We start from the raw sequence: 12,020 nt of genomic DNA on the forward strand, positions 1-12,020 counted from the left end.
TAATGCCTTCATCTGCCTACAGGGTATTGGCTCGTCTAGCAGTCTAGCGCTCGTATTCTTAGCCAACAGTCGATATTTACGTAAGTCGATGTTTGCCTTTCATATTATTTAAGTTGTAGCCCCAAAAGTTCGCCACACATTTTGCATTCTAATGTCGTCAACTTGTTCTAATTTAAACAACATTTTTTATTTATCAAATCGAATAAAAATTTCAGGTTTTTTAAGTTCGACAGCTGTCGTTGCTTAACTGCCACTTGACATTACAATGACGAACGCGGTGGGGTACAGAGCCGACTGCTAATTGTTCAGTAGTGCCAGAGCGTTGTTTGATCAGTGCCTATGCAGCAGCAGCAGCAGTAACAGCAGCAGCAGCAGCTGTATATAATATATATATATATAATCAGTCGTTTTTGAGCTGCCGCATCGAACGGTTTTTGGAGCGGCATTTAAACATTTTTCATATTAGCATTCATTCATCAAAATGCGCGTCGTCATCTTATCAGCACTTTTACTCTTGCTTAATCTCGGATGGGTTAAGGCGTATGAGACCAACACGACCAGAACTGGCAGTAAATTGCCTAATATTATTATTATAATGGCTGACGATATGGTAACAACTGAAAAAATTCACAAACCGGAGTTGGCCCAAGTCAACAGATAATTAACATTTATCAACTGCGAATTATAGGGGTTCGACGATCTTAGCATACGCGGCGGACGCGAATTTCTAACTCCCAATATTGATGCATTGGCCTTCCATGGACGCCTACTGGATCGACTCTATGCACCGGCCATGTGCACCCCATCTCGCGGAGCACTACTTAGTGGAAAATATCCAATACACACAGGTGAGATTTTTGTATGCGTGTTAGCTTATGTTACTCTATATATTAATAATCTATGACGCTCAGGTACTCAGCATTTCGTAATTAGCAATCAGGAGCCCTGGGCCTTAAACGTGAATACCACTTTGATGCCGGAGATCTTTCGGGCGGCAGGTTACTCTACCAATTTGGTGGGTAAATGGCATTTGGGTTTCGCTAGGCCGGAGTTTACGCCCACGCATCAAGGCTTCGATTATCATTATGGCTATTGGGGTGCTTACATTGATTACTATCAGCGCCGCTCCCAAATGCCAGACAAGACGTACATAGTGGGTTACGATTTTAGACGAGATATGGAGGTGGAGTGTGCAGATCGGGGCGTTTATATTACAGACTTGTTGACCAACGAGGCGGAGCGTCTGATAAAAGAGACTGCTGCCAAGCAGCAGCCACTTTTCCTCATGATTAATCATTTGGCTGTGCACACGGGCAACGATAATGATCCATTGCAGGCACCAGAGGAGGAGGTGCAAAAGTTTCGCCACATCAAAGATCCCAATCACAGGAAATATGCAGGTAACCTAGGGATTTCATTGATGATTATATGGATAATATATATGATTATAAACGAAATTTCAATAGCTATGGTTTCGAAGCTGGATCAGAGTGTGGGTCGTGTGATAAGCGCATTGGCGCGTGCCGAGCAGCTGGAGAACAGCATTGTGATCTTCTACTCAGACAATGGGGCGCCTTCGGTGGGCATGTTTGCCAATACGGGCTCGAATTGGCCGCTGAAAGGACAGAAGAATTCACCCTGGGAGGGTGGTTTGCGTGTGGCCGGCGCTATTTGGAGTCCCTTGCTCAAAGCGCGCAGCAATGTGTTTTCCCAGCCGATTTATGTTGGTGATTTTCTGCCTACATTGGCACATGCGGCGGGCATAGAGCTGCCAGAATCGCTGCAGCTCGATGGCATTGATTTGTGGCCACAATTGTCGGGTCCAAAAGAAGCACCACATGTGCCACGCGAAATATTGCACAGCCTCGACGATGTGTGGAACGTGGCTTCGCTGCTGTTGGATCGGTGGAAGTATGTGAACGGAACTACCTTGTCGGGGCAATACGATCAGCAGCTGGTAAAACGCGAACTTGAAGAACTTGACCCTCGAGCTAATCGTTATGTGGTGGAGGTCCGCAATTCGCCTGCCTCGAAAGCTCTTGCCCGCTATGATCAGCAACGCCTTACGCAGCATCGCATGATGAACATCATGGAAGCCGCTGAGGTCCGTTGCGGTGATATGCAGCGTGGTTGCAATGCCTTGTTGGAGGAATGTCTGTACGATATGAGCGTTGATCCGTGCGAGCGCAACAATTTAGTTTATTCAGAGCAACATGCGGATATACTTGCGACAATGCGTCAGCGTATCAAGCAGCTGCGTGCTGGAGCTCTTCCAATAGCAAATCGCCCAAGCGTCACCTATGCTAACCCCACATTGCATGAGTGTACATGGGATCTGTTTGAAGTCAAGAAACCGGGTTCATGTAAGTAATTAATTAAAAAAGTATAAAACCTATTTAATCACTGCTTTTAACTTCTTTTACAGTGACGCTGGAGTGTGATTACCATGGTATTCCTTGCAGCGATTAATTTAACGGCTAATGTCGATACCGATTCCAGCTCGTGTGATTATCGAATATCTAGCCACATTGGCAATCTGGCAACGCTGTATATTTTTGAAAAGTTGTTACAGATTTTCTATTTAATTGGCATTTTATCTTGTATTCTTAATCAATAATTGTTATTATATGCATTTTTAATGTTTTGGAAATACTTTTACAAAAATATGTAATACATTGAACTTTTAATAAGAGTATAGAGTTTAATATTGTCAGCTGATGGCTCTGTCAAACTTTAAGGGTGGAAAAGAAAACCCATACCCAAGCACTTGCAGAGACAAAGTTTTAATATCGGCATGGAAGAACGAGCGGTTTTAGCAAATATAGCCACGATTATTGCAAAGGATTTGCTTATTGATGAGCAGCCCAGACACAGCAGCACCGGTGGCTTCTTTTCTAGCACTTTTCCGTTGCTCGCTGCCAGCGAGGATGATGAAGCGGAGATCTTTGCGTTGATGCAGCAAAAACGTGCCGCCGGGCAGGTAAAGGGAAAGCTGAAGCGTCCGCAGCTTACAGAGACGGCAGCAGAAACTACGCGCCCTTCCAGCAAAGTACCCAAATTTGAGTGGAAATATGCAGAGCTTAATTTGCTACATCGCTATGTGGACGCCCAGTTTGAATCTTTCCTACATATGCGCAAGCTGACGTTTCTGGTGAGTCTTAAGGTAATAGTATACTAAATGGAAAGTTTAGACAACTGATGCCTTGCAGAAAATCCAGCAGGCTCTAGAGGAGATTCTGCAGCAAAATGCTCTGCCAGGCTCGCCTGCTCCACAGACAACGCTCTCGTTGGCCCTGTGGAAATTGACTACAGATGAACATTTCGAGGAGATTGCGCGCAAATTTCAATTTCCTTGGTCGCTGTGCCAGCAGGTGGTGCGCAGTTTCTGGCATATTATCTCCGATAACTATGAAAGCTTCATCAAGTGGCCAAATTCTTTGGAGGCACAGCAGAACACACTGCTGGGCTTTCAGAGTGTGCCGCAGCTCAGTTGTTTTCAAGACCTGTTTGGCATCATATCTCTGAAGCGTGTGGATATTTTCTTGGAATCTGAGCATGCAGAGGTAGCTGTTGTACTGCAACTGATTTGCAATGGCGAACAAAAGATCATTGACTGCTATGTGGAGCTGGAGCAGGAGTACACCTTTGAGGAATCACCAATTGGACAAACATTGGCACTGAATCCACGCACAATGCCAGCGAGCAGTTATCTTATAGGCAGCTCTTGCTTTCCCCTCAAATCCTATTTAATTCGTCCAATTGACACAGAATGCTTTCGAAAGGATTCCGTCTTCAACGGGCTGTTGGAGCCCGCTTATCAATTGTCTGACAGTGTAATGGATTCCTTAGCGCGTCGTTTTCATACTTTATACGCTCTAGAGGCGCGAGATTTGAACGAAGTGCGGCTAATTGTGGAAAGTATTTGTGCCATGCATAACTTGTGCGTGGATTTTCAAGATAATTATTTGGATACGAAGGAGAGTGGACAAAGTAAATTTAATTGGGGCGGAGGTCTGCCAGGACGCGGAGGTAGTGAGAAGGATGCTAAAGGATTGCGACGGCGCATGGAACTGGTTGATGCACTGGTTGACACTGAGGAGGGTGATTAAAATACGAATGAAAATAAAATAAATGAGAATCCACTTAAGCTATTCATTTGTACTAAATAAGCGATATTTAATGTTAACTATATTAACATTTACTATCGATAGTGACTGCTGTTAGTTTCGATATCTTGCTTACCGCATGCGCTACGTCTGGCAACTCTATAGTAATAACAAAACAAATGCACGTGCGTTAAATTTTGTTTAGTTTAAATAATAAATAATTATGGACACGTATGACATATTTAAACAATTAACAGCTGGTGTACGATTTACCAAAAAGCGTGCGGTATGTATAAATTGATTAATTAAAGACTATTACTAAATATAATACTTGTTAGGCTCCGCCATCCAAGCCGAACACCGTAAACGTTGCGAAGGAGACACCGCAGCTAAAACCAGTCAATAAAACAGTTGAAGATTCAGACTCTGGAGAAGATTGTTCAGCAGCTGATGACTTTCGCTTGCTTGCTGACAGTGGCACTGGCTCAGCAGCAGCAGATGTACCCAAGCGTAAGAAAGCCAAAAAACAATTGTCAACAGAGCAGGCAGAGCAACAACAACGCGCCGAAGAGGTTAGCGCTCTACGCAAGCAGAACTTAATAACCGTGCTGGGCAAGGATGTGCCAGCGCCTATAAGGTTATTTGATGACTTGAGCACAGGGGAGTACAAATTACTGCCACGCCTACAGGAAAATCTATTATCTTATGGATTCGCACAGCCCACACCTATTCAAATGCAAGCGCTGCCAGTTCTGCTGAAAGATAGGGCGCTGATGGCCTGTGCTCCAACCGGGTCAGGTAAAACATTGGCTTTTCTCACGCCCATCATAAACGGCCTACGTACTCATAAAACAACTGGTTTACGCGCGCTGGTGCTGGCGCCCACACGAGAGCTGGCACAACAAATCTATAGGGAATGCGGAGAGTTGACTAGAGGAACGGGTCTACGGACTCACTTTATCAGCAAGGTGAGCGAGGCGCGGCAGCAACATGGACCTGAATGCAAGCAGAAGTATGACATATTGATATCCACGCCAAATCGTGTGCGTTTCCTGCTGCAGCAGCAGCCACCGCTGCTAGACTTTAAAACAATCGAATGGCTTGTGCTGGACGAGGCGGATCGTCTCATGGAGGAGGGTCAGAACAACTTTAAGGAGCAGCTGGATGATATCTACGGGGCTTGCACGCATCCACAAAAGCGTGTTGCCTTTTTCAGCGCCACTTACACGGTGCCAGTGGCCAAGTGGGCATTGCGGCATCTCAAGAATCTGGTGCGTATCACAATTGGCGTACAGAACAGCGCCACGGATACAGTGAAACAAGAATTGCTTTTCGTGGGCTCGGAGAGCGGTAAACTTTTAGCTGTGCGTGAAATGGTTCGCCAGGGATTGCAGCCACCTGTCCTGGTCTTTGTACAGAGCAAGGATCGAGCCAAACAACTCTTCGAGGAGCTGCTCTACGATGGCATCAATGTGGATGTCATTCACGCCGAGCGAACGCAGCATCAACGCGATAATTGCGTGCGCGCCTTTCGTGAGGGTCACATCTGGGTGCTTATATGTACGGAGTTAATGGGGCGTGGCATAGATTTTAAGGGCGTCAACCTGGTCATCAATTATGATTTTCCGCCCAGCAAAATTTCCTACATTCATCGCATTGGACGCACAGGTCGCGCAGGTCGTCCAGGACGTGCCGTTACCTTCTTTACGCAAGATGATACGGCCAATTTGAGAAGGTAAATAAAAAGCAATTTCAGAGTGTATTTATTTTTATTAATTCTTTTATATTTTACAGCATTGCCCAGATCATCAAGAACTCGGGCGGTGAGGTACCGGAGTACATGCTGCAAATGAAAAAGGTTCGCAAATCAGAGGCGAAAATGCGCTCCAAGAAGCCGCTGGATCGTGAAGATATAACAACCAAAATACGCGCCGAAACACCTAAAAACTTTGTCAAGCTACAGAAAATCGAAAAAGCTGAAAAAGTGCTCAAACAACGAAACAAAACTAACAAAACAGAGAAGAGCTCAATAAATAAAAGCAAAAAGCTGGCGAAGGTGAAAGATCAAATAAAAGGTCAAGCAGGCTCAGCAAATGGCAAAGTGAAAAAGCAGAAGATTTCCAAATGATCTACTAATTTCAATGAATTATTAATTATAAATAAGTTAACTAATATTGTTTCATTAAATATGTAAATATATGTAACGAAAATATATTTTCTTCATTATTTTAGATGTGGTTTTTATTTTTACTAGAACTGAACTCTGCTTTAAGACAGTCTGATTTATGGTTACCAAATTCTGATTGCGCTGTTAATTCTTGTTCTCTGCCGTGATACAATCTACATCAAACCCTCTAGCAGTTCCCATTCCTCGGCAGAAAGCATATCACAAGAGATCCACATCAATTTCTGCTGACCTTTTTCTACCATCCTACACAATGCTTTATCATTGCATTTTACACTGCAGCCAGTGCATTCATCCCTTGAATATATTTATAAGACTCGTGAATCTGCATAACCAAACTCGACATATTTTGTTCATAGTTTCTATTGATTGAAGTCTATTTCGCATGCAACAGATAAATAGCATAAATAGACTAGGGTGACCAGATTTGTCTACTTATTCCTGTTATCGAAACGATAGCAGTCGCATTATCGATACTCTTTTTACGATAAGAATTTAAAATTCCACTAGTAAATTTAACTTTTCCATTTGGTAGTCCCCTTTATTAATATTTAAAATGCAATGTATTTAATGCGGTACTGATATATTTACTTTTTAATACATATATTATCTTATATGTGATACCTTTTTTTTGTTGTGTTTTTTACTGTGCAATTATTTACGTTTTCTGCTGGTATTAATTTTATTTGCATTTTTTGTGTGTCAATATCTTATTTGTATTATATATAAATTAATTTCGTTAAATGCTAATCTTAATCTAATTTGGAAGCAAACTTCAAATTTGTTTACCAAGTTAACAACGTTTCAAATAATAATATCTTATACAATATTGAATAGCGCAATGAGAAAAAATTCTTCAATAAAAATCAAATCAGAAATAAATAAATATGAATGAATAATATTGTATATAATATATATATATATATATATATATATATATATATATATATATATATATATAAATATATATAAATGTATGTATATGAGTTTAATAAGGCAATAACGAAACAAAGTATATTTAATAAATTAAATGATAAAACCCTACTTTAAAAATTATAGCTGTCCTTTTTATTTATTTTTTGTTATTTCGAGTTGGTTCCTTAGCAACATATTGTGAGCTGTGCAGCTGTCACAACACTTAATAAATTGTATGTTCTGCAATAGTTATAACTTATTAATTAGATATACTTGTATGCGGGTTAATTGTTAAATTTTTCTATTGAAATTTCGTATGCGCTAGGTAAGATCTAAATTTCATTGTTTGTTTAATCCTTTTTAAGCTTGATAGGAAGCTATTATTATTGGGGCTTATTTACTTAGTTTAATATTTGTTTTTACTTGTTCTTAATGCCACTATGATTTTAATGTTTGTTTTTTAAGCCCTACTTGCATTATTGTTGTTTTTTTCGTATTCCGATTTTTTTTGTATCAGCATTTTACAATAAGCATAATTATATTATAATCCAATTATATATATATTTGATTTTTAATGCTTTGTTTTTCTGAGAAATTCTAGATTACTTTTTTAAGGGAGAAGGCATGTTAGAAATTTCCTGGAAATTTTAACCAACTGTGTTTTTACATAGAACATTTAGGATTCGTTAGTTGCCAATTACATTTTTCATCCATGTTATATATATGTAGTGTTTTCTAGCTTAGATTTAACTCTGCATATTTGTTTAAAACTCGTGATACAATAAACATTTGCTTTCAACGCGCTACCAAATGGGAAAACAATTAACAATCAATTATACAATTACGTCCTTAATGTTCATCAACTATTTAACGCTGAAAAAAATTTGGCTTCGATTTGCTGCTGATAGCTGTGGATCTGTTTTTTGTTGATACTTTCAGTAGAAATGCGGCGGCGGCAACGTTTGCGATGGCAACGCTGACGTCGGTTTCTGCTCCCATCAGACGACCGAATCCTTCCGTATCCTGCGTTTGTTCGATTGTGTTTTAGGATAAAAGTGTTATTAGGATGAATACAAAAAGAACAAAATAACATTATGCAGTTATGAGTGAATAACTTTATAGATAATACTCTATATAAAACTATTTCCGCACCACATATAATTCTCAGTCTGGGGCGCACGCATAACGCCAACGCCGCCGCCCAAACGGCGATAGTTCATGCAGCCGCACAGGCGCCATTGGTTCGTCTCTGGATCGTAAACCTCAATGGTCTTCAAATAAGCGGAACCATCAAAGCCGCCCACAGCATAAAGTTGCCCATTAACAACTGCTAGTCCGACCTGCATAAAAGGAATATATTAATATAAATTTGAAAAAAGTATATAAAATGTTATAAATTACGCCGCTGCGTCTTGACGTCATGGCCACAATTGGACTCCAGGTGTTGGTTAACGGATTGTAGCGCTCTGCAGAGGACAACTCCATGCAATCATCACGACCACCAACAGCATAAATATAATTATTAAATACGGCGCAGCCAAGGTGTTTACGGCGAGTGGACATTGGATTAACAGCGACCCATTTGTTTTGTCTGTTATAGGCGGATTAGATACATATTATATTAGATGTAATTAGAATGAAGAAAAAAATTACCTTGGATCATATCGTTCTACAGTATTGAGCGGGCACTGGCCATCAGAGCCACCTATGGCATAAAGATGACCGCTCAGGACGGCAACAGCCACACCTAGACGGCGTGTAGTCATTGGTGCCACCTTGGACCATTTGTTCTCCTTGGGATCATAGCGTTCGACATGATTTAAGCATTGCACGCCATCTTGGCCGCCCACAGCATACAGAAAACCATCCAGTACCGCTACACCAACGCTTGTGCGGCACGATGTGGTAGGCGCAACATCGCAAGACCATTGATTGGTCTGCGGATCATAGCGTTCTATGCTATTCAAATAGCTTTGGCCATCATGCCCGCCAACAGCATAGAGCAAATCATTGAGAACGGCAACACCCACGCCACAACGTCGTTTGCTCATGGGTGCAACCATTTTCCAGTCATTGGTCTGCGGATCAAAACGTTCGACTGATGCAATCGCATCGCCGGAACACCAACCGCCGACTGCGAATAAGACCTCGCCACGTCGTGTGGGCTTCCGTGGCCGGGTGCGCGGACCCTGCATCAATGGACGCTCCTGCGGCAGTAGCAGGTAATTCTTGGCTTCATCAACCAGATCGCGGCAAGCCTCGTCCGAACGCACCAAGAGATCAGAGCCTACAGTGCCCACCAGGAACTTGGGCGAGAGCAGCGGCAATCGCACATGCTGTAGCACCTATTAATGTAAATAACATAATTAGAAATTGCCTAATTTGGCTTCCATGCTCCCACTCACCTGTGCCAAATGCTGTCGCCTCTCAGCGACATTGTATTTTAGCCAGGACATGACAGCGTTAAAAACTTGCTCCTCGCTGCGCACATTGAGCTCGTCGCTGCAAATAATATCGACCAACTGGCCAACGGGCAATAGCAGGAACTCCTCGCTCTCCATGACTTCTTGGAAGTTGTGTTGCGTGAATTTATCGGCAATACGCAGTAGCTCACGGCAGGAATGCGTGTCAGCGAAAGCGCGTATACCCAGGCAGTTGGTCGGATCGAGTTGGCGCTTGAGAAACTCACAACAAATATCCTGAATTTCTACAAGCTGTAGCAGGCAGGCGGCCGGCAGAAGCGTTTGCACATTGGACTCCTCCACAATGATGTGAGCGGTGTAACAAAAATCAATCAGTAGCTCCATGGCGTTCTCATCAATGTCGCGTATAGTGACTTCAGTTTGGCGCGACTCCTCTAGCTCTCCGGTGAACATGGCACAGAAATAGGAGCTGCATGCGCTCAGTATGACGCGATGAGCGAAAATCTTGCGTCCGCCCACATTGAGCACCACGTCGCAGAGCTCTCTATGACGACGTAACATGTTTAACTCGGTAAGCGTTACTTTTGGATGCTTCTCCGATGTGTGGGTCAGACGCGCTGGCGAGGGTGGGCGCTCGGCACCGCTGGTGCCACCACTACCTAGCCCCGTGCCCGTTGTGCCTGTGCCGCCACTGGCAGCAGCTGTACCGCCGCTGCCAAGGCCCGTAGAGCCAGGCAGTAAAGGATCGCCCATTCTATTCGCCGCTAAGCGCAGCGGGGCGGAAGCCCAACCCCACACGGCGTCTATCTAAATTGAAGAAAAACAAATCAAATCAGTCAAAGAAAATGGATACGCCTTTGCCATTAACATTGTCAGCCGCCCACACACTCACGCAAGCAGAAGAGATGGGCGCGTGAAACAAGGTAAGTTGGCTTAACGCCCCAATTCTTAAAAAGTGTGAAATATTGTGTTCAATATGTCATTTGTTACTTTGAGCAAGCTAGTTTGTGTCCTATTAATACGTTTAATAATTGCGTACAACAAAGATAAATAATATACATATATGACTGTTTTTTTAAGCAGCTATATTGGGGCGTGCGAAAGTCACGGGCTCATCTCTAAGTGTACTCGTTGTAGACTCAATACCTTTGCGTCTCTGTTATCCACGGATCCAAAGCACGTCCACGGAAACCAGGTGCAAGCGGAAATGTTCGAAAATGCAATTTTGGTGCTTGCTTAATGCGACATTTGTGCTTATAAGTGGTTTTGCGCGTTTTCAATTTGCCTTTGCTAACGCAAATAACCAAATTTTACACTACCACAGATTTTTGTACTGTGTGAAAAATCGAACAATCAAAAAACACAGATTTTATGACGTTCAGCTAAACTGTGCGCGTCAGTTTACAAATAACTGCCAGAAATGGGCATAGTATAAACACAACTTGCATTATTTAATAATGCATTTGCACGGATTTTTGCACAATAAACACAATTTTTCACAATATTTTCATCAGAAGCTTCTCATTGAGATAGATAGAGACAGGCCTTTTTAGAGCTATGAATTATCGATACACTTGCAGACAGTACACATCGATTAAATCGTTGCAAAAAAAGCTTTTTCGATAACTTGACGCAATACTATAAAGATCTTTATTAGTTTATTAACTATTTCTTTTTAAAATGTACACATTATTATTAATAAAAATTCAATCAACTATTATCGATCGACTTTCAACCCTGGTTTGAGCAGTGTGACCTTATTTGGCAAGCACCTATGATATACATGCTTAGTTTACTAAAACCAACGCGTAGTACATATAGTTTGGTATTTTGCTGATGCCAAGAGGTGGTCTTACGTCTGCGACTTTCATATGTGTATGTGCGACGAGGAAGCATTTTCCAAAAATTGAAAAGCTATTTAATAGTGCAAAATAATTGATAAATTTAAGTGCAACGTATAAAGAAAGAAATATATACTACGCATGCATATAAATAACAGCGACTAAGGCAAATTGAAGCTGCAAATAAGAGTGACGCAAAAACCACACATACACACATACATACTGGCAGCCTCATTTTTTTAGAAAGTACGTGAAGAAAAACAAGTTTGGTTGTGTGCGTTCGTACGTATGTCGAGTGGAGAGTAACGGAGACTTTTTGTTTCTGTTTAGCGACACAATTAATTGTGGATGGCTTACAACACAAACAAAAACAAGAGGAAAACAATAGCAGATTATGTTGATTGCAACATCACAACATCAACGGCAAGAAATGCATGCTACAGAAACCATCAAGTACAACAATTGCATTGGAAATTGAAATTTGTGCGACAGAAGCAGCCACAGCAGCAGCAGCTAACAGCGATTTTCGACGACTGGCAGCCATATTCAC

The 12,020-nt window shown here is 41.9% G+C and overlaps 4 protein-coding genes across 5 annotated transcripts; 3 read left to right on the top strand and 1 right to left on the bottom strand.

Moving 5' to 3' along the window:
• Nucleotides 1-36: 36 nt before the first annotated feature.
• LOC111597270 (arylsulfatase J) lies at nt 37-2,544 on the top strand. Its single transcript, XM_023311884.2, has 5 exons — nt 37-610; nt 689-848; nt 912-1,400; nt 1,467-2,363; nt 2,426-2,544. Exons 1-5 carry the CDS (start codon nt 482-484, stop codon nt 2,467-2,469), a joined length of 1,719 nt encoding a protein of 572 aa, XP_023167652.2. The 5' UTR covers nt 37-481; the 3' UTR covers nt 2,470-2,544.
• Nucleotides 2,545-2,595: 51 nt separating this feature from the next.
• LOC111597240 lies at nt 2,596-4,109 on the top strand. Its single transcript, XM_023311834.2, has 2 exons — nt 2,596-3,151; nt 3,210-4,109. Exons 1-2 carry the CDS (start codon nt 2,795-2,797, stop codon nt 4,107-4,109), a joined length of 1,257 nt encoding a protein of 418 aa, XP_023167602.2. The 5' UTR covers nt 2,596-2,794.
• A 123-nt stretch (nt 4,110-4,232) lies between these two features.
• LOC111597239 (probable ATP-dependent RNA helicase DDX52) lies at nt 4,233-6,297 on the top strand. Its single transcript, XM_023311833.2, has 3 exons — nt 4,233-4,392; nt 4,445-5,841; nt 5,901-6,297. Exons 1-3 carry the CDS (start codon nt 4,330-4,332, stop codon nt 6,232-6,234), a joined length of 1,794 nt encoding a protein of 597 aa, XP_023167601.2. The 5' UTR covers nt 4,233-4,329; the 3' UTR covers nt 6,235-6,297.
• A 1,477-nt stretch (nt 6,298-7,774) lies between these two features.
• LOC111597370 (kelch-like protein diablo) lies at nt 7,775-11,174 on the bottom strand. 2 transcript variants are annotated; one of them, XM_023312025.2, is made up of 6 exons: nt 10,776-11,174; nt 9,612-10,436; nt 8,860-9,551; nt 8,608-8,797; nt 8,359-8,546; nt 7,775-8,229 (listed from the first exon to the last, which is right to left on the bottom strand). In XM_023312025.2, exons 2-6 carry the CDS (start codon nt 10,380-10,382, stop codon nt 8,205-8,207), a joined length of 1,866 nt encoding a protein of 621 aa, XP_023167793.1. In that variant the 5' UTR covers nt 10,383-10,436; nt 10,776-11,174; the 3' UTR covers nt 7,775-8,204. The 2 variants fall into 2 exon arrangements, with proteins under 2 accessions (XP_023167793.1, XP_023167795.1); XM_023312027.2 differs by lacking the exon at nt 10,776-11,174 and adding an exon at nt 10,522-10,598.
• Nucleotides 11,175-12,020: the final 846 nt, after the last annotated feature.

This window comes from Drosophila hydei, unplaced genomic scaffold, assembly GCF_003285905.1.
Source record: "Drosophila hydei strain 15085-1641.00,03,60 unplaced genomic scaffold, DhydRS2 tig00000001-arrow-pilon, whole genome shotgun sequence".
NCBI classification, from domain to species: Eukaryota; Metazoa; Arthropoda; class Insecta; order Diptera; family Drosophilidae; genus Drosophila; species Drosophila hydei.